Here is a 23,245-nt window from a genome sequence, read left to right as displayed (position 1 = left end):
TGCTCGTTGATGCAACGTACGCAACGTGCCACAATGCCCCACGCGTTCAACATTGCTGCGCTATGTGCAAGACAGTGTACAACACGTGGAATAATGGCCTGCACTACGTACGACACCACTGTTGTGCACGGTAGATATGCACGGCAGTGGCCCACACTGCACTTGGTGCAACTGCAGTGTAAATCCCTTGCCTATAGGTTAGTTGCTCATGTGGGCAAGCCCCAGACGGTCCTACTAAGTTACGGGCCTGGCCTGGCCTGGCTAAGTCCTGCACATCATGACCAGCCTATTCATGTTTCAAAAGGGCAATCTTACCGCACTTAGCACACACTCATGCTTGTTGCTGCCTCCATGTTCATGTCACGTCTATCCACAACCTAGTGCAGAACCTTGCACAAGGCACACTCTATAACCTAACTTTAAACACACACGCCTCTTCCATACCTCGCATCGCACCACGTCTCATACCGTGTAACAATCGCAGCACAAGCCATTATTAATCATGCACTAAAGAACAAGATTCTGCTCCATGCCTTTCAAAAAAGATTATGTTCCATGCCACTTGCAAGGTGGGGCGTTCCTGTCCCGAATGGGATATGCCAGTGTAGAACCGATTATCTGAAGATGCTTCTGTATTTTGTGAAAACTCATCACCTCCTTAATAAAAAAATTCAAACAAATACAGCCGTCTTATGAATAATTAGATTTCGTACACATGCTTTTCCAATTTTGCATGACGCATTCTTTCAATATATGAATTGGTTTACAAGAACAGACGATGTCAATTTGTTTTACATTTCTTTTTTCTTTGAAAGGCAAGCTGGGGTTAGGGTTTGAACATGCAACGTCCCACCACAAGGAGACGTGCACTGACAACTCCTACCAACCAGGCAGAGCCCCCTTTGTTGTTTGTTTGCTTTACATCTCTACTGCAACAGAAGCAAGGTTCTTTTTAAGCAAAGAGGTGGTCATGGATGGAAGTAAACAAATACAGCTCATCTGTGCCTCATGTACTATTCAGGGCAGAAGTGATCATTTAAAAAAGACCTTTTTCTGGTATCAAACATTAAAATGACAACCGGTTGGTGGGTAAGTATTATTAAGCGTAAATTGATATATATATATATATATATATATATATATATATATATATATATATATATATAGAGAGAGAGAGAGAGAGAGAGAGAGAGAGAGAGAGAGAGAGTGAGAGAGTGCTGATTAATCAATAGGTGTTGAACAGCCTTTTTTTTTTTGCAAACATGGGTGAGAAAAGGTATTAGCAGCCCTTTTACAGCACTGCTAAAGGTCTCAGTTCTCCCGGGACCTTATGCGGAACATTAAAAACGCTTCTAAAAAACATTTTCAAAAATGCAACGCATTCCTGTGAACCTTTTAGCAGCGTTTTTATGTGCAGCTGAAGGTCCCAGCAAAACTGGGACCTCTAGCAGCAATTAAAAAGCGCCGAAAGCCTTGGCACAAAAGGTCAAGTTTCTAACATTTTTTATCGTTTTTCATGCTGACCATTCATCACGCTTGTGCAATGAACAGTTAGTGTGATTAAAAACGGGTTAAGCACTTATTAATCAAGTAGCTAAGCATTTTCGGACATAAAGTGTGATGATTTTTAGAACCAAGTATGCCGTTGTTAGAGCGTGGTCGAGGATGCCTTTTTTTCAACGCTTTTACACTTTTAGCACCTACACTTTTAGCAGCGGTGCTAAAAGTGTAAAATACTTAAAAAAACACTCAGGCACGGATGTGCCCCACCACGTCCAACAAGGTTAAACTGGATCCTATATATGCATAGGCAACTAAGGCAAGGGAGACCGTCCAACCAAAAGAAGGTTCAAAATAAAAAACCCATGATATTCAATGGTGTTCCGTATCTAACGATCTAGTGTTTCATTAACAGGACTTTACTTTGGATGGGTGGTCCCTCTTCCCTGTATATATATATATATATATATAAACGAAGGGGTGGGGGTGGGGGTGCTGCAAAGGATGACTTTATCAAGACAAGAGGCGATAATAAATAAATATACAGCTGAAATACAGAGCGTGGCCAATCAGGCAACTGTCGGATGACGACCACGGCCTTCATCAAAATCATAATCTCCACTAGAGAACTTCACCTCAGGGAAGAAGAATGCAACAACAAGATTGTTTGCAAATCTCCTACCATTAAGCGCAGCTTTTGCCCTGGCAGAACTTGAAGTATCTGAATATTCCAAGAACACCTGATACATCAACGCTTTAAAAGATTAGCATTTAGATATGGGTATATGCTACCTCCAAGTTTTGTCTTGGTAAGAGCGGCCAGATGCACCATGACTGCACAGAGAGAGAGAGAGAAAGAGAGAGAGAGAGAGAGAGAGAGAGAGAGAGAGAGAGAGAGAGTCACAACCTAAAGAACCGGCAGTTGAACCAAAGAGCTAATAACACATTGCAACAGCCACCGATTGGAAACTAATTCAAAACAGTTAACTGATGGTGATAATGTGCACATGTAGCAGCATGGTTCAAAGGGAGCAAAAGCTAGGACTTTTTTTTTTGAAAGGCAAGCTGGGGTTAGGGCGTTAGGCAGACCCCTACAAGTTAGACAGCTATACCATTGGGTTTTGAACCTGCAACGTCCCAACACAAGGTGACGTACACTAGCTGCTCCTACCAGACAAGCAGAGCCCCCGTTGGTGCAAAAGCTAGGCCTACAGAAGTAGGAAGATCATGCTATTAAGTAACGGCTGTATATTTGCTAGAGCCAATTGTACCTACAGTCCAGTTGATGTCTTGACTCAATTTAACCTTGTAGATGTGTTCAGCATATTTGATTAGTAGGAATCAACTGTTGGATCATGTTTTCAATAAAAAGACTTTGTTTTTTAAGTTGAAAATTTAGTGCATTTACAACCATCAATTTTAGCATTGCCTGTAAAACTCGTACACATAACAGATTCCAGCGATCCAAAAACCAGTTCCTACTAAAAAGAGCATGTGCATCACATCTATCAGGCTAGATGGGCTTCACTAAGTCGATTGTAAATACAGCCAATAGTAGCAAACATTTACCCTTACGCAACAAAATCAAAGAGGAAAGTATTGTGAAGTTCATCAAGGTTGAGGGACAAGTGTGCATGCGCACACACTACACCTATCCACCCCACTCACCCACCCACCCAGACACTCACACACAAACACAGTGGTTTGTTCAGCAAATTCATATACACATTAATTAATTTTTGAAAGCACACCACCTGGTAGAAGCACTTTGCAACCAAAAACAATAGAAAAGACTTGGACCAGACTAGGTGATGCAGTAAGGAGTTACCTTCCCAACACCTGCAGAATGACCCCCATCCGGACTGGGACGTGGAATAACAACATTCACCAGTTCCCCTGGTAAACATACATAAGCCAAATGTTACCTTCAGAAAGATAAGAGATTACCATAAATTGGCTACTGATAAGGAACTTACCGAACTTTCCACCTTCTTCTCTCATGTCCTCCAATATTTCTTCATACTCGTTATCATCTTGTAGCTCATCAGGAGTTACAACCTTATGATAAAATCATAAAACTCAAAATCAAAATTCCTACTATAGAAAATAGACTTTCAGACCCAGTGTGGTTAAAAACATGCCTCAAGGCGCAGAAAGTGTGCCTCGCCTTTTGGCGAGGCCTTTTGAGATTTGAGGCGCACATATAAAGTGTAAGCTTACTGAAGCGCAGACCTCGTAAGCTATGAGGCGCACGCCTCATGGAGAGGCATGCGCCTCATTTTTTACAAGTTAAATGGGGGTCAAAGCCACTATTTGACCCAAAAAAGGGGAGGCCCGACTGATTAGAGCCTCCCCCTCTCATCTCTCGCCCTCTCTTGTCTCGCACCCTCCTCCCTCTCGCTGTCTCCCTCTCTCTCTCTGCTGAAAATAAGGAGGTGGTGGTCTCTCTCTCTCTCTCTCTCTCTCTCTCTCTCTCTCTCTCTCTCTCTCTCTCTCTCTCTCTCTCTCTGCTTATACTTTGAGTTTTAAGCTTGTGATCTAATCCTCTGTATTGAATATTGATGCATACTCATTGCATATAAGTTCCCTTAAAGTTTATCTTCTGTTTATTAATAATTTATGTTACCTATAGTTGAACAGGTAACAACTTTAGACTTAAGTTTGCACGCACTTTATTCCACAAGGGTGCCATTTGTTGAGAATGTGTAAGTCATTTGATTAGATTTCCACTTCTTTGTGGTGTTCCTTTTTGGCACCATCAAATTCGCATAATGGTGGTGTTAGACCTAAGTTTTCATGTGATTCCTTCTGAAAATGCCATTTGTTGAAAATAAGTTTATATTTGCACGCGTGAATGCATAGGTATGAATGCAGGGGCATGCACAGACATGCACATACACAGGATTATATTTGGTACACTTGATTGTACCATACTCTCTAGAAAAAGATCAAAGGTGTGAGCTTTATCTGATCAATTTGACCCCATGGATGTGTTCAACATGGTATTTTTAGGAAATTGCAATTTGGATCAAGCTGTAATGATGTAAAAACATGGTTTTTTCAATTGTAAAATGTTGGTATGTTGTGTTTCTTTTATTTATTAATTTTATTTATACTTTTAGATATTTTTAAATAAATTTTTAAAGTTTTTTTAAAAAAATCGAGGCTTACGCTTTACACCTCACTTCAGTTTTTGGTGGAGCGCTACACTACGCCTCAACACTTTTCATTGTTCAAAACAGATTTGGCCAAATCTTAGCCAAATCATTATAAGCAAAAACACACTACTTTTGGGCTTATAACCTGGAACACCAATAAGCCCAGTTCAGCCAAAATTTGGCCATAAATCAGACAACCATGCAGAGAAACGCTACAGTGGGAGACATTGGACAAAGCACAGCAAATCTCCAAAATACAAACACCTAGGAGGCATACAGCTGAAATATGAATCTCATGCACCTTTTCCCTTTCCGTGTGTGCTGTGTATGTGCATGTGTATGTGAATGCATTGTATATGGTAAATCAGTATTTGTAGAGACCTTTGGTTAGTTAACATGTTTCTCTCCCTCCAATTTCCATGTCTATAGTCAGAGGTTAAGAGGAGAAAAAACGGTTCATCAGTATCGGAATGAGATGAATGGGAGATAACTATAAGATGAGGCCTCTGAAGCTGAATTGAAGGAATGGATGGGTTGCAATGAACTGTCAGCTGAATGGTCAAAGGGAAGGATGGTGAGTGCCCCAAGGATGTATATGTGCTGTCACACGAACACGTGATTTAACATGTAGTTTTAGGCTGAGAAAGGTGGATTCTGAAGGAGAAGTTTGCAGCCATAGAAAACATCTTTCCTTTCATTGGTACAAAACAAACATGAGAAAACAAGTCACAAGAATTTAGATGCTATAATTTACTTGCTCATGTGACTTAGTTTCATATGTGAAAACAAATTGTCCTTTTCAAACATGCCCTGAAAAGCTTCCACCTTTTTCACACATTTGAAATTGTTTAGTTCAAATACTAAAAATCTATAGGCAAGAAAATTTACCTGAGTCAGGCAAATGACCTTTGACAACACCTCCATCGCCATGCCAGGGACTGAACCAACGCCTGGCAAAGCTGCACCACCAGCTTGTAATACCATCTTCTGCATCAGATTGTCCTAAACTATTAGTGATATTGCAGATATTAAGGAAAATGCAGGATACATGAGATGAAATGGACAAAAAAGTTGTTCACCTGAAATGCTATATGCTGTTGTGCCTGTGCTAGAATAATGTCCTGGTCTGGCTTTGTTTGCCCAGTGCTGCACATTGTACCCAAAAAAAAGTAAAGTTCCAGTTTAGTTACCAGTATTTGATGACAACAAAATCTTAGGTGACTATGCCCATGCATGCTTATGTATGTCAGTATACATTTAGCTGTGTGTGGGTGCACGCACATGCATGAGAGTCTGGACTTTACCAGCTTTATCAAATTCACTACAGAACAAATTTTTAGTACCCATGGCCAGTGCAGGATTCTAACAAATTTCACAATAGTAAGATGGCTTATTAGTTGGTAGCTATGTCACAGGGATTCGGCCAACCAGGTGCAGCAACCACATCAACGCGACGCAACGCGGGTGCGGCACTCAGTGCGGTCAACACACCCAGGGTCATTTATGTCCAACTTTTGGACTTTAAAAAAAGAAAAGAAAACTCGCCCGATGAAATGGGCTGAGAAGAGGAGGATTAAGGCAAATTTTTTTGCCCTAATCCTCCCGATGCCGGCGAGTGTAGAGCTGCGACACCCTGATGCCGGCGACTGAGGTACGTTACTCTCTCTCTCTCTCTCTCTCTCTCTCTCTTTCCCCATTTTCATACTTCGTGCCTCTCTCTCTGTAGTCAATCTTTTCCCCCTTACTGTGTACCTCAGTCTCTCTCAATCTCGGCTAAACAAACCATTTTTTGAAAAAATAAATTACCCATTTTAGGGAAAACTCAGTTTGGCTGGCTCGTTTTCTTAAAAATCTATCTATTACATAGTTTTTATTGTAATATAAACATGATACCGTTTATACATACATATATATATATATATATAACTTTTTTATATTTTTGCTGCACCCCCACACCCAAGTTTTATGAAAGTGCCGCACCTCCCACACCCGCACCCGCACCCATGTGACATAGGTTGGTAGTTTGGCAACCAATACCTTTATAAGTTTCCAAATTATCAATTATTTTCATATTTTTAACAATCAAGACTATAAGAAATGATTTGTGTTTTATTTTGAAAGTGGCATTCTTGTTAAAAATACTAACACAAGGCACCACTACCATCATCAACTCTTTTTTCCAACTTTATGGCCACACAAGGCAAACAATGGTAGCCATGGATATCAATCAAGGTTGTCATGGAAGGACACAAAATCAGGAAATAATGAATGAAGCAGAAGCAGGGAGCATAAGACTTTCGGAAGTCCATGAGAGGCAAGAAGGAAAAGGCAAAAACAAAGGAAGAAGCATTTGGCAAGACTCCTAAACATGGGAAGCATTTGTCAAGCACGCCTCTCCAACAGAATTTGATGGTGAAAATGGGAAGTGCAACCAGAAACACACATCCTAATCATGGCAAATGTGCTTCATAAGCATACAACCCCACAGCTCTTTGGAACTGTTACACTGTGCTTACCAAATATTCCTGATACCAACAACTAGACAAATATACACATGGATTTATGGATACATACATCCTGTGTGTTGTGCATGTGTGAAATGACAATACCTGACGGTAGCACGTCGAACAGTGAGTGTCTTCTCCCCCATTTTTAGGCCGTTGAGAGCAGCACAAGCTATATCTGTGACAGAAGGATCCTGACACCAGCAAAGCATAGTGGGTAAGAAAATGAACAGATACGAGTGTGCGCACACACACACACTAAAAAGAATCATCAAAAGCTATAAAAATTGGCATCCACCTGATAAACACAGAACGCATAACCTTTTGAATTTCCTGTATCTCTATCCTTAACAAGGACAAAACCATGCAATGGGCTGCAAAGGTCAAACACAAATCAATTGGAAATAAATTGCAAACTGATCAAACCTATAACTTTTTGAAAAGAAAACAAAACCAGTATCCCTAGAGTCAATTCTTACCCAAAAGACTCCAGCAGCTCCCTTATTTGGGCTTCTGTTAAGTAATATGGCAGTCCACCAACAAATATCCGATCAGGCCCCTCTGCACCACCAACAGCACTGGTATGCAAAAGAACATTATGTATTCTACACTAAAGCACCGTGTAAAATAGCAGTAAGCAAGGAGTAACCATCATAAGACCTCACCCCGGAGTGAGACCAACGGCAGCCAGGTTGAGATGAGGACTTGGTTGGCTGGGCCCTAGCGCTCCATCCACTGAAGGTTTGTAATCTGTTGGCCTCCGCACCCTCAATGAAACTCCCTGACAATAATAGGATTACCAGATAAATGCAATGTGCGTGTATGTTTCTCTCTCAAATATTTGAAATACCTGACTCAGAACTCATGTGCCTGATGCATACTCTCAAGAATGAAACAACTAAACGCTCTTCATTATATCAATGTGTATATCCTAGAATCTTGGTGTGAGCACTGGGCTAAATGGCCCGTGGGCAGCCCATGGGCTAGCTAACCCGGAACATCAATGGGCAAGCCAACATGGTCCAAAATGGAGGCTTGTGGGGTGAGGGTGGGGCCACATGCCTAGGCCAAGGCTTTGAACCTTGGCTCCGCTCAGCCTGTTGGCATGCAGGGCTTTACTGGGCCCACCAGAATCTGGCCAAAATAGAAAAACACAATAGGTCTACAGAAACAGAAGGATGTAAAGTTTAACTCTTAATAAGCAGATACAGGCAACACACAATTGGAAGTGCGTAAATGATAACTAAGATGGATAAAAATCTTGCAAATACTCATAATTTCACAAGTTAGCCAAACCATAGTCACCAACAAATTTAATTGATAAAGAACTTCATGCTCAATTATCAGAATGCTTTGTTTTATCAAGTATTTAACAGGGAGAGAAGAAATTGAGAAAATTAATTACTTAATTATAAAATACTGAAGGAAATAATTCTATGATTTGACTTGCTAAGGATAGGTAATTTTATTAGAAATGATTTCATCTGTAATGTGGAAAAATGACACTTTAGGTTAATGGAGTTTGAAGTCAAGAAATAGAATAAATAAAATGAAAAGGTTCAAATCTATGAACAATGAAATTAAATTCTACCAAATTTCAACTTTAATAAGATGTATTGATGTAATGCAATAAGATGGACACATGTAACCTACGTAGCATCGGAATAATCTAGTCACACCTAAGGATAAGAAGCATCGGAATAATCTAGTCACATGTAACCTACGTAGCATCGGAATAATCTAGTCACACCTAAGGATATGATTCAAAAAGTACAGTCTAACCATGATATGAAGCAAAATAAGGGTCAAAATTGGTGAGAAGGTGGAAAATATAAATTTGTTCAAAAGGAAAAGGAAACTTCATCAAGAATGGATCAAAGCCAGTGCAACTAAATCATTGAAGCACGACAATTGGACCTAGAACACGCTAAAAGACATTCTATCATCCTAATAGAAGACTATGTTCATGTATGTGTTAAATTATGTATTCAACCATGTAATCTATTTTATATATATAAGGTAATACATATACATATATTATCTACTTATTATATATATAAAATATATATATTTCCTAATAGTAGTTGTAGGGATAGTTTAGTCTTTTTACGCATATTCAATTTCTTGAATATGATTGTAATTTATTTTTACAATTTCCTTTTTCTTTTTCTTAAATCTTTTTTTTTCTTTCATGTACTTTACCTTGGGGAGGGGGGGGGGGGGGGCGCAACACACTAGTCGTTGGACCCCCTCCAACGGTTATGTGTGGAGCCCCTCCCAAGGCTCTCTCTTGCCTTATAAATAAGGGCTTCCTTCCTTGTATTTGTATGCTTGTAGGATTATAGCCTAAGCTCTTCTAGTGAAACTTATGACTTTTGGGTTCGCATATGTGAGTTTGTGTTGTGCTCTTTGTGCACAAGTGTTCTTGTTGTGCATGTGTGCTCACTTTTTGTTTCCAAGAATATTATAATATTGTTCTTGGTATCTTGTTGGAGATACTTTTACATGGTATCAGAGTCACGTTGGTGATAAAAGATCGTGGATTTATTTGTTTTTCGAGTGCCTCAAAAAGCGTGCCTTCAGACATTTGAAGATTGAAGTGGTGGAGCTTGCTTCTCAAATATTTTGGAAGAATCTTGGGAAAGTAAGAGCTTAAAATCTTGTGTTGGTGCGTATTTCACCCTCTCTCTTTACTTAATGGGTGAAAAAGAGTCTCATTTTGCTCTCGGCTTTAAGCTAAATGGATCCAACTATCATGTTTGGGCCGGAAACATAGAGGCTCATATAAAGGGGAAGGGTCTATGAGGTTATGTGCAAGGCACAATCCCCGAACCGGAACCGAAAATTACCATGGTTAATGGGGGTGAAATCGAAATTCTCGGTGGAGAAGAAAGAACCAAAGCTCTTGAAAAATACTCAAAAAAACATGAGAAATGAAGAATTTTAAAATCCTCTCTTGGATTTTTTCCTCCGTAGAAACAAAAATCAATGCAAATATCATCAAGTTCAAGAAGGTCGCTCAAGCTTGGGAATATCTTGAGAAGATGTACACGTCTAGGGATCTATCCCATAAATATTATCTTCAAAAGAGGACACTAACGCTTCAACAAGGAGAAATGTCTATAAGAGAGTACTTTGCCGAGATCTCTTCTATTTGGGACGAGCTTGCAATGCTCGAACCAAAATAGAGTGGAGGAGCAATAGAGCTTCGCCACAAACAATTAGAAGAAGATAGGTTCTTCAATTTTTTGAATGGACTTAGGCCCGAATTTGAACAAATCCGGTCTTCCCTTTTATCCGCTTTCACTTCTCCTTCTCTTGAAGATGTAATTACTAAACTTAGTGGGGAAGAGACTCACATGGGAATTAGCAAGAACCATCTAAGTGTTCTTGCTACACCTCACATTGAAGAAAATGAAGATGCTAATGTCGTATCAAGACCGGGGAATAATTTAAAGACTTACAAGCTCCCTCACTTCAAGAATCAAAACTCAAGTGGTCAAGGAGCAAAGAGAGACTATAGCAAGCTTACATGTCATTTTTGTAAAGAGTTGGGGCATATTAAACCTATTTGCCCAAAATGAAAGAAATTGCTTGCAACGGCTATGACATCTCAACCGGAGGAACGACCATCATCGTCAAATAGGTCTCTTTCTCTTCAACAAATTGTAGAAGCCTTACAACCTCTTCTCAAGGGAGGGATTTCCGGAGCCGCTATGACTACTTCCTCACCTCCCGGTAAGACATTTTGGCTTCTAGATTCTGGTGCATCCTTTCACATGACCCCAAGTGATTGTTCTCTTTTCGAGTTTTCTAAAAATTCTCTTTCATCTTTTGTCTCAACAGCAGATGGAACAATTCTTGAAATTAAAGGAATAGGTAATTTTGAAAAACAAGATTTCTTTATTCCAAAAATTCGTCTTATACCAAAACTAAGTTTAAATTTACTTTCGGTCTCTCAACTCTCGGATCATGGTTGCGACATAAAATTCTCCTCAAACAAATGTTGGATACAGGATCGCCGGTCCGAGAGATTGATTGGGGAAGACTCTAGGAGGGGAGACCTCTACTATGTTGATTTTCTTCAAATTCCCAAAAATCAATTTTGTAATGTTGCTCAAAACAAAGATATTCATGTATGGCATAAGAGACTGGGACATCCCAACATTGTTAAAATCTCTTATTTACCTTTTATTAAACATCTTTGTAAAGAGGATTTTGTATCTAATGAATGTATTCTTGGGAAAATGAAAAGTATACCTTTTTCACAAAGATCCATATTTACAACAAAACCCTTTGAAATTGTTCATTCCGATGTATGGGGTCCGGCTCCTATAATATCTAAAGGAGGATTCTCGTACTATGTGATTTTTGTGGACGATTACACTAGATTTTGTTGGATATATTTTCTTAAACATAAACATGAAGTATTTTCAATTTTTAAAACTTTTCGTATGATGGTTTTTAATCAATTCAATGGAATTTTAAAATTTCTTAGATCTGACTCCGGAGGCAAATACCTTTCGAACGAGTTCAAGAGTTACCTTGAAAGTTATGGTATCCTCCATCAAAAATTTTGTCCTAAAACCCCTCAACAAAATGGGTTAGCTGAATGAAAGCATAGGCATATCATTAAGACAACTAGAACCTTGCTCATTTCGCAAAATATTCCAAAGAAACTCTGGGCTGAGACAGCTCTTGCATCGGTCTATCTCATAAATAGACTTCCATCAAAAAATTTGAACAAGATTTCCCCATTTGAAAAATTGTATGAGAAAGAACCTGATTATAGCAGGTTGAGGGTTTTTGGATGTAAATGTTTTGTTTTTACTGATAAAAACGACAAACTTTTCCCAAAGGTCATTCCTTGTGCCTTTCTTGGTTATTCTGAAACCCAAAAGGGTTTTTGATGTTATGATGTTAAAAATGACAAACTGTATGTTTCCAGAAATGTAGGCATTTTGGAAAATCTTAGCGGTTTTGAAAACCTTGAATCTAATGACAAAAACATAGATTATTCCTTTTATTTGATTTGTTAACTGAAAGTGATGGTACTAGTGATGATGAGACAAATCAGAATGACTTCAGTGATAATGAAACAAAGGAAACCAGTCTTGTGTCTTCCCCATTTCCTCAACGTGTTGATAAAGAACCTCCTAGAGACCCCATCACCTATACCCACAGAGATAGAAACGCATTCAGAAGTGCCCTTGAAAGATATGATGATGATAGTAGGACTGCTCCTCAAGGTGAGGAGAACCTTCGTAGGACCGAAAGACATAGAAAAACCCCTTCTAGGTTCATATCATATGAATCATTCTCACCTAAACATAGAGCATGTCTAAACGCCATTCATTCATATATAGAACCTAGAAACTTCGAGGAAGCACGAAAATGTCTTGAATGGATAGCTACCATGAATAATGAACTCGGAGCTCTGAAAAGAGCCAAGACATAAGAATTTCAAGACCTTCCTAGAGGTAAGAAAACAATAGGATGTAGATGGGTATTTAAGGTTAAGACTAAGAGTGATGGATCTCTCGAAAGATATAAGGCCCGACTGGTTGCAAAGGGGTATAGTCAAGAATATGAAATTGATCATGAGGAGACCTTTGCTCTAATAGCTCGTATGGTCAGTGTTCGTTGTCTCATCATTGTTGCATCCATTAACAATTGGAACATCTATCAAATGGATGTTAAGAATGCCTTCTTGAATGGTGATTTGAATGAGGAAGTTTATATAAATGCCCCACCTGAAATGGAGACTCCCAAAGGGAAAGTGCTTTGTCTTAAGAAAACACTCTATGGCCTAAAGCAAGCCCCTAAGGCTTGGTATAACAGGTTTAACTCAATAATGTTGGAAAATCGATTTTCTTCTTGTTTTACTGACACTGCTTTGTTTGTTAGAAAATTCAATGCAGGGATTGTGATTTTGTTGTTATATGTGGATGATCTGCTCATCACCGAAAGTGATTCTAATGGGGTTAAGAGTATAAAATCAATTTTAAAAGATAAATTTGAAATGTCTGATTTGGATTTTCTAACTTATTTTTGGGAATTGAAGTAGCATACTGTCATAGAGGGTATTTCTTATCTCAAACTAAGTTTGCTTCTGAGATCATTGACAGGTCAAGTATTACAGATAAAAAGGTTTGTGAAACTCCTGCTATAGTAGGAGCTAAAATGAAGATTGATGATGGTGTTCCTCTTTCGGATCCTACTCCCTACAGACAACTTATTGGATCATTGGTGTATCTGAGTATTATCAGACCAGATATCTCTCATGCAGTCCATACTACAAGCCAGTTTCAGCACGCACCAACTTCAGTCCACATGAGTGCAATCTTGCGAGTCGTAAGATACATAAAGGGTACTCTAAATAAGAGAGTTTTTCTTTCCTCTTCTTCAGATTTAAAGTTAATTACTTATACTAATTCTGATTGGGGAGGTGACCCAAATAACCGTCACTCCACCACTGTTTTTTGTGTGTTCTTAGGAGACTCTCTGAATTCGTGAAGATGTAAGAAGCAACAAAAAGTTTTTCTATCTTCAACTGAAGTTGAATATCGTGCCATGACAACTACTACCATGAAAATTGTATAGATTAATCAGTTGCTAGAAGAGGATCACAATAGAAGTGCCTAACAAGTTGTGTTGTGACAACAAAAATGCAATTTATATTGCGAAAAATCATACTTTTCATGAGCTGACTTAACACATTGAGATGAACTGCCACTATGTTCATGAGGCGTATCTCAAAGGAATCATTGACCTTCCATATGTCACGTCAGAATATCAATTGTCAGATTTCTTCGCTAAAGCTTTGTGTGCTCCGCGCTTCAATTTCCTCCTTAGCAAACTCTCGGTCATCCTGCCCTAAGTTTGGGGGGGGGGTTAAATTATGTATTCAACCATGTAATCTATTTTATATATATAAGGTAATATATATATACATATATTATCTACTTATTATATATATAAAATATATATATTTCCTAATAGTAGTTATAGGGGTAGTTTAGTCTTTTTACGCATATACAATTTCTTGAATATGATTGTAATTTATTTTTACAATTTCCTTTTTCTTTTTCTTAAATCTTTTTTTATTTTTTTCTTTTCATATACTTTACCTTGGGGGGCCAACACACTAGTCGTTGGACCCCCTCCAACGGTCACATTTGTGACCGTTGGAGGGGCTCCAACGACTATGTGTGGAGCCCCTCCCAAGGCTCTCTCTTGCCCTATAAATAAGGGCTTCCTCCCTTGTATTTGTATGCTTGTGGGATTATAGCCCAAGCTCTTCTAATGAAACTTATGACTTTTGGGTTCGCATTTGTGAGTTTGTGTTGTGCTCTTTGTGCATAAGTGTTCTTGTTGTGCGTGTGTGCTCACTTTTTGTTTCCAAGAATATTATAATATTGTTCTTGGTATCATGGTGGAGATACTTTTACAGTATGTACAAACATATGTTTGTAAAAATGTCTACGAAGAGACAATACGCATACAGGCACTAATACTTCACAAAAGATGTGCACAAAGGCACTCAAAGTACACCTTAACAAATACGCAAAAAGGCGTAGAATAATGCAAACATGCACAAATGCATGTAATACGAATATATTGAATAAAAGGAGAGAAGCTTGAGACTCTCAAGCCATACCCAATACAAGGGGAAGACCCCTATTTATACACAACTAAAGGAGCCACCTAGGTAGGCTCCCCAACAACTCTTTGGGGAGCCTACCTAGGTGGCCCAAAACGACTCTTTCCTCTGCTGAGAAGGCGTCGGCGACCCGCCGGCCACTCTGCCTCTTGCAACTGGGCCTCACCTTCTCCGACGAGAACGGCAACCTCCCCACCCACCCCCACACCGGCCAGACTCTGCCTCTTGCGACTGGGCCTCACCTTCTCCGATGAGAACGACAACCTCCCCACCCACCCCCACACCGGCCAGACTATGCCTCTTGCGACTGGGCCTCACCTTCTCCGATGAGAACGACAACCTCCCCACCCACCCCCACACCGGCCAGACTATGCCTCTTGCGACAGGGCCTCACCTTCTCCGACGAGAACGGCAACCTCCCCACCCACCCCCACACCGGCCAGAAGTTAGTCTGGGAGTTCCACGTCAAGGTCGCCAACTCCCCAAACGAGATCAATGCTGACTTGCGGCAGTATCTGACGGAGCGTGGCATCAACGTCGACGTTAACCTGCAGAATGGTATCGACCTAAACGTCCTCAGCCCCCAGTTCAGGTGGTCGGGCTTGTTCATGAAGGACTGCATCACGTGGGTGGTGTTAGGGACAGCCTTCAACTTCTGCTGGATGCTGAAGGTCGTCTGGGGGCACGTGTGTAACACGCTGCAAGAGTTCCTAAGGTATGTGAGATTCTTCTTCCCAAGGTTCACTAAAGCATTTCTTATTTATTTATAATTTTAGATAATTTTTACAGTTTTTTTTTAATAAATTTTTTTTTGAGGCATACGCTTTGCGCCTCGAGGCTTACGCCTCGCCTCAGATTTTGGTGGAGCGCCTCGCTACGCCTCAACGCTTTTCACAACACTGCTGCAAAGAACCTCACAAATAATCAAGTTTATAAAAAACTTGACAAGAACATTCACTCATCAAATGCGCTAAGGCAAGAATAACACAAAGTGCCCTAAGGCCCAAATATCAAAAAGTGCACTAAGGCACAAGAATGCTGAATATTATTAAGAGAGAAACTCACTTGAAAAGATGAAATACAATGGGGACAACAGTCCCATATTTATAGATTACAAAGGGCAGTAATAGCCATTGGGCTACTCCCAACGGCTCTAATTAGAGCTATTGGGAACAACCCAATGGTTGGTCAACTAGTCAACATTTGACTATTGACTCTATGATTCAAAAAAGAGAAAAAGACAAAAAATAGGAAAAATAAAAAATACATATTACAAAAAATATATCATATACATACCTTTAAATACATATTTATACATATACATACTCTTGTATTATGAAGAATATATATATATTCAAGTATATATGTATATATATATATATATGATTTTCTAACAGTCTCCCTCAAACTTACGGTGTAATCACCGAAAGTTTGTCAAGTAAAAAGTTGAATCTTGGTGAGCACTATGCCTTAGTGAAGAAATCAGCAAGTTGATATTCCGATGTCACTTAGGGAAGATCAATAGTCTTCTTTAAGTATTATTCACGAACAAAGTGGCATTCCATCTCTATATGCTTAGTTTTTTCATGAAATGTATGATTTAAAGCAATGTATATAGAGCTATTGTTGTCAGAGCACAACTTTGTAGGATTCTGAAGATGAATTCCCATTTATGAAATTAGTTGTTTGAGCCAAACGATTTTCATGGTAGTAGTGTCATTGCTTTATATTCAGCCTCCGTAAATGATAGTGACACCTTTTATTGTTTCTTGCACTTCCATGAAATCAAGGATTCACCTAAAAATGCGCAAAAGCCAGTTGTTGAGCGCCTATTATTTGGATCTCCTACCAATCATCTGAGTATGCAATAAGATCTAATGAGGAAAAAGATGATAGAAAAACTCTCTTATTTATTGTGCCTCTGGTCTATTTGATAATTCTCATGACTGCACCCATAGAACATGTTGAAATTGGCTGGCTATATGCACAGTATGAGCTATGTCCGGTCTTGTAATACTTAAATACATGAGAGATCCCATGAGTTGTCTCAAAGGAGTTGGATTGTCCAAAGGAACCCAATCATCAGCTTGCATCTTCATTCTGACAATCTCTAGAGTGTCAATGACTTTGTCATCTAATAATCTTGACCTGTCAATGATATCTAAAGCAAATTTTGTTTGTGACAATATATACCCTCTATTAGAATATGATACTTCTATACCAAGAAAGTATGTTAAGAACCCAAGATCAATCATTTCAAAAGAATTTTTCAAAAAATGTTTTACTTTCTTGATTCCTTCTTTGTCACTACCTGTAATCAACATGTCATCAACAAAAGTAAAATTATAATACCTGCAGAAGAGTTCTTGATAAATAAAGTTGTGTCAATTTAACATGGTTTAAAACCATATCTTGTAATAACATTGTTGAAAGTGTCAAACCAAGCTTTATGTGCTTGTTTGATACCATATAGTGCCTTTTTTAATTTAAGCACTTTACCTGAAGGGACTATCAATCCAAGTAGAACATCTATGTACACTTCTTCGTTGACATTATCATTTAAAAGGCATTTTTAACATCCATTTGAAATATATTCCAATTTTTAATAGTTGCAATAGCTATAAGAATTCGACCGGTGGTCATCCTGGCAACAAGAGCAAATGTTTCTTCATAATCTACTATGTATTCTTGAGAATAACCTTTGGCAACTAACTTGACTTTATGTCTTTTTAAGGATCCATCGCCTTTTGTCTTGACTTTGAAAATCCATCTACCGCCTATGGTTTTTTTTCGATTGGTAGATTTAGAATTTCCCAAGTGTTGGTTCCTTAAAGAGCGTCTAATTTTATATGCATAGCTTTTACCCCTTCGGGTAAATGTTTTGCTTTATTGTAACATGAGGGTTCAAAATATGAATGAATAGTTATAAGGCATGCTCTATGTTTAGGAGAAAATGAGTCATAAGAAACAAATCTATTTGGAATCCTTGAAGTTCGTTCGGATCTACGAATAGTGATTTATTCAGAGAAAATTCTAATGCTTCATGGTTACCTTGATTTACACTTTCACTAGATAAGTTTCTATTTCTTTTAGTGTATATTATTAGTTCAATTGTTGTTATATTCTCAATAGAGGGTTATACATAAGTATCTTCGACATTAGACAATTGTTTAAATAAGTAGTCAGAATTTATGTCTTGAGACATATTTCCTTCAAATCCACTTTCACTTTCAACAAAGTTAACATTCTTTGAGACAAGGAGTTTATCATTTTTGATATCATAACATTTAAACCTTTTTGTGTTTCAGAATAACCAATAAACGAACAGGGGATGGCCTTAGAAGATAGTTTATCACCTTTATCATTTAAGATGTAACATTTGCAACCAAAGATCCTCAGTCTTTGATAGTCAGGTTGGTATTTGAATAATTTTTCAAAAGAAATTCCATTGAACAAAGTTTTTGAAGGCATCCTATAGGTTAAAGCAGCTTTAGCCCAAAGATTTTTTGGAAGATTCTTAGCAATAAGTAGTGTCCTTGTAGTTTTCATAATATTCTATGTTTTCTCTCTGAAATCTCACTTTGTTGTGGAGTTCTAGGACAGGATCTTTGATGCAAAATTCCTTCATTTTCTAAAAATTATTTAAACTCATTTGACAAATATTCTCCCCCAAAGTCAGTTCTAAGGATTTTGATCTTACTTTCAAATTGATTTTTAATCATGTTATGGAAAGTTTTGAAGGTTGCAAATCATGGTTGTCAATCGAGAAAACGAAAGCGGAAGCGGAAGCGGAAGCGAGGCACTTTCAAAATTTTAGGAAGAAGAAAAAGTGGGACGACTTAAAAGCGAATCAAGAATCGTCTCGAAAGTGACCTAGGAAGTGAACCGGAAGCGAGGGGAAAGCGAAAAATGAGAAAAAAATAAAAATAAAAATACAAAAAAAAATGAAAAAAGGGGAGAAGCGCAGGAAAAGCGCTGGGGAAGTGCGCTTCCCAACGCGTTTCAGAAGCGCGATGTTTCGTGTTTTAGGGAAGCGCGCTTCCCCACTAGGCTAGGCGCTTCTGATAACTCTATTGCAAATACATCATACTTAAACTTAAGAAAATAAATCCAACAATATCTAGTGAAATTATTAACAAATACAACATAGTAGGAGAATACTCCTTTAGAAACTACCAGGGCAGGACCCCACACATCCGAATGAACCAACTCAAAAGGCATTGAAGAGTAAAAAGTTCTTTGTCTATAAGGCAAGGATGTCATTTTCCCAAGTACACATTCTTTATATTCAAAATTATCTTTGCAAAGATCATTAATAATATGTACAAAATTCAATTTCCTTATATTTGGATGCCCAAGTCTATAATGCCAAATTTTTATATCTTTAGTTTGGACAATATTACAAAATGATTCCTTTGGAATACAAAGAAAATTCATATAATAAAGATCTTCTTGCCAAGAACCTTCCCCAATCAATTTTCTGGATTGGCGATCCTGCACCCAACATTTATTTAATGAGAATATGACATCACATCCATGATCCGAGATTTGAGAAACGAAAAGTAAATTAAGGTGAAGTGTTGGTATAAGTCTAACTTTTGGAATATAAAACTTGTTTTGTTTTGTCAAATCATTTTTAAAAATTCCAACACCCTCTATTTCCAAGGAAGTACTATCGATAGTGGAAACAAATAATGCATTTGAGTTAGATTGACACTCGGATAAAATAGACTTATGTGGAGTCATATGAAATGAAATTCCTGAATCAAGAAGCCAAGAGCACATACAAGGAGTAGAAGAGGATGCAATGGCCGCTCCTGAGATAGATCATTTAAGCAATGGTTGCAATGCCTCCGTCAACTGGGATAATGATTTGGTGAGATCTTTGAGGTTCAGAGTATCCTCGTCTTATTTCGACGGGGCCACGACAACTCATTTTTCTTGAGGTCTATAGTCCTTTTTGAATCTAGGACATTGAAGCCTAATATGGCCAGGCTCATGAAAATTATGATAAATTATTATTTATTCTCTTTTATTCTTATTAAAATGAGGAGTTCTATATGACTTGATATAATGTCTCGGTTTGGATGCGGCAAGTGCGTAATCCTCTTCTTGATCATTGCCATAAGTAACAAGCACACTATCATTCTTACTCATGTTTAACCTAGTCTCTTCTCCACTAAGTTTAGTGAGAATCTCATGAATAGGAGGAGAAGATGAGGATGATAGCAACGAAGCCCTAATTTGTTCAAACTCGGGTCTCATTCTATAAAGAAAAGCAAAGAGACTATCTTCTTCAACTTGAACTCTCTGCATCTCAATACACTTACCTTCTCATTTGGGTTCAAATTGAGCAAGTTGAGTCCAAATGAATGATAACTCCATAAAATAATCTCTTACATTCTTATCTCCTTGTTTAATATTTCTAGCTTTTACTTGGAGATAATACTTATGAGCCATATCTTTTTCGGTAAACATACCTCTAAGATATTCACATGCTTCATTTGCCTTTTTGTAACACAAAAGATTTGAGGCAATTTTTGTCTCGACTCCACTTAGCATTCATGAAAGAATCTTGCCATTTTTTTGTCCCATTCATCTAAGTTTTTTGTAATATTCTTTCATTGCTTTGTCGTTTTCTTCGAGACTTGTCTCAACACTATTTTCACATATTGTAATTTTAGGAGTGGGTTCAAGAATAGTACCTATCATGTATCCCCAGAAACCTTGACCTTTTATGAATGTCTCCAAATGTCTAGCCCAAATGATGTAATTGCTTCCATCAAGTTTAAATGGCGGAATAAAGTTGGAGATGCTTGTATTGTGCTGGAAGAATTTACCCATGATGAACAAAGAGAAGAAGAGAACCATGACCAAGGAAGGATTGCTAACACGCTTCACGAGGCAGCCCACCAATGTACGCTTTACGAGACAGCCTTTAAGAGTGATTATAAACCAAGCTCTGATACCATGTAAAGAACCTCACAAATAATCAAGTTTATAAAAAACTTGACAAGAACATTCACTCGTCAAATGCGCTAAGCCAAGAATAACACAAAGTGCTCTAAGGCACAAATATCAAAAAGTGCACTAAGACACAAGAATGTTGAATATTATTAAGAGAGAAACTCACTTAAAAACATGAAATACAATGGGACAACAGTCCCTTATTTATAGATTACAAAGGGGAGTAATAGCTGTTGGGCTACTCCCAACGGCTCTAATTAGAGTTGTTGGGAACAGCCCAATGACTGGTCAACTAGTCAACATTTGACTATTGACTCTATGATTCAAAAAGAGAAAAAATAGGAAAAATAAAAAATACATATTACAAAAAATATATCACATATGTATATACTTTAAATACATATTTAAATACGTATATTTATATATATATATATACTCTTGTATTACAAAGAGTATATATATTCAAGTATATATATATGTGATTTTCTAACAATAACAACATATTTTAACAGTTTACATCACCAACAATTATACTTTTCATGAGTGCACTAAGCATATCGAGATGAATTGTCATTATGTTCATGAGTACCAAAGAGGAACCATTATGCTTCCATATGTCCCATCAGTTGGATGATTTCTTCACCAAAGCACAACCATCACCACGATTACAATTTCTTTTGAGCAAACATTTGGTGTTATCACTTTAAGGTTGAGGGGGATGTTAATATGTTCATGTATGTATATACATATATACGTACACACATACGTGTGTATGAATACTTATACATTTAAATAAGTATATGTATATGCTTGTGAATATAGTATATATTATTATATAATAGTGCTAGGATATAATAGGTGTTTGTTATGTTATAGACTATATCCTACAGATACATAGGTCTCTCTTATGTCATTTTCCATTTTATCCTTTCTTTTGTCTTTTTGTTGTGATCTCTAACCCAAGAGAAACTAGTCTATAGCCGTTAGGACTCTTAACGGCTATATCCCTCTCCTTTGTATATAAATGGGGCAGAGCCCCTTTTCAAAAATATGCATTCTTTGTACATTTTACCTCTAATAAGATATTTATTTTTTAAGTGTTTTGTGAGTGCTCTCTCGTGCCCTTAGTGGCTTGTGGACAATCTCTCTACTTCATTACACACCACCATCATCTTCATCATAATCATAATCACCATCAAGAACACTTGTCATCTCTAACAGAGAGCTTCATTTTTACAATGATCCATCCATGTATATGATATGTCATTATCTGCAAACTAAGGGTTAACATATGACATCCAGCATGAGGTCTATAGAGATAGATCATTGAAGGATTAAGAAATCAAACCATAATGTGGGGCCTTATTGTCTTGGTCAAGCATGACAGCTTCCTCAACCATGCTTGGTTCTTGTTTTTTGCAAAGAAAGTTTTTCAATGGAAAAGTTTCATAAGCTAGAATACAGTTGAAAAGTCTTGACAAATGAGAACAATTTTGAAACAAACACTGCCTTATGCCATGTGCTAATTCAAAATTAACAATATAGGGAATGATGACTCCAGTAGTATTTGTAGTCAGATCCTCTAGATAATTAAAGCTCTAAGGAACTATGAAGTATTTTTTACACATTTCATTTTTCATTAACCAAGGAAGTGTGCTATTTAAATCAACACAAAATGTCATATGAAATTATAGACGCTTACAACATGAATAAGAGAAAATTCCACAACACCAGTCAGAAAAAGAGAGAAGAATTATTAACACAGTAAGTATTCTGAATTTCAAAGGCTCATGAGAAGGCTTCCCTCAAAAAAAAAGGTTCATGAGAAGGTGCCAGCCAATCATTGGAGCAGCTTTGAATAGTTTACAGGGGATAAAATGGACCAAAAGCAGCAAAAGGAGTAATAAAGGTGCATAGAAGAAGGAAAAACTATGATTAAAGAAAAGGTCAAATTACACACTTCGAACATTATGCCATCCAAAGCCATTGCATTACTTGCTTCTTCAACAGTTCTCATCTCCACAAATGCAAATTTCTTTTCGTAATTTATGTACACGTTGACCACAGCATCTCCTATAAACAGAAAAGCAACAGATGGTGCATATTACAAGATCAAAGTACAACCAAGATACAAGAAAGAAAAATTATAAACAAATGGTGAAAGCCAGAAAGACCAAAATCACTGACCTGGGCCTGCAGTATTTCCCCCGATAACAGTCATTATATGGCTAAAGAATGTTGCAATCGTCTGTTCAAAAGGAAAAAACAAAGGTTAGATGCCTTTAAGAAAGAGTCCTCATGTCCATACAGGACTCTGGAAATCGACAATCTAAAACATGAAAAACAGAGGTTTTGTTAATTCATGGAGTATGATACACATCTAGAAAAAATAATAAAGAAAACTACTTCAAGTACTTCCAAGATCATTCACTGTAAAGATATACTATTGTACC

At 37.8% G+C, this 23,245-nt stretch overlaps 1 protein-coding gene across 5 annotated transcripts in view; it reads right to left on the bottom strand.

The window, feature by feature from the left end:
- Window positions 1–1,848: 1,848 nt before the first annotated feature.
- The window catches only part of LOC149840868 (splicing factor U2af large subunit B-like), a 38,294-nt gene continuing 16,897 nt past the window's right edge, over window positions 1,849–23,245 (bottom strand). For 4 of the 5 annotated variants that reach the window (XM_090003406.1, XM_090003404.1, XM_090003407.1 and 1 more), the window contains 11 exons: window positions 22,980–23,040; window positions 22,753–22,865; window positions 7,828–7,943; window positions 7,642–7,740; window positions 7,461–7,536; window positions 7,268–7,356; window positions 5,738–5,804; window positions 5,547–5,645; window positions 3,477–3,558; window positions 3,329–3,396; window positions 1,849–2,240 (listed from right to left, as the gene is read on the bottom strand). In XM_090003406.1, coding sequence (XP_089859532.1) covers window positions 2,070–2,240; window positions 3,329–3,396; window positions 3,477–3,558; window positions 5,547–5,645; window positions 5,738–5,804; window positions 7,268–7,356; window positions 7,461–7,536; window positions 7,642–7,740; window positions 7,828–7,943; window positions 22,753–22,865; window positions 22,980–23,040 — 1,041 coding nt within the window. In that variant the 3' untranslated portion in view covers window positions 1,849–2,069. The remainder of the gene's footprint in view (window positions 2,241–3,328; window positions 3,397–3,476; window positions 3,559–5,546; window positions 5,646–5,737; window positions 5,805–7,267; window positions 7,357–7,460; window positions 7,537–7,641; window positions 7,741–7,827; window positions 7,944–22,752; window positions 22,866–22,979; window positions 23,041–23,245) is intronic. The other variant, XM_090003405.1, reaches the window with a different exon arrangement.

This window comes from Nuphar pumila, chromosome 4 (genome assembly GCF_984573655.1).
Source record: "Nuphar pumila chromosome 4, dmNupPumi1.hap1.1, whole genome shotgun sequence".
NCBI classification, from domain to species: domain Eukaryota; kingdom Viridiplantae; phylum Streptophyta; class Magnoliopsida; order Nymphaeales; family Nymphaeaceae; genus Nuphar; species Nuphar pumila.
This window is presented reverse-complemented; position numbering and strand designations above follow the sequence as displayed.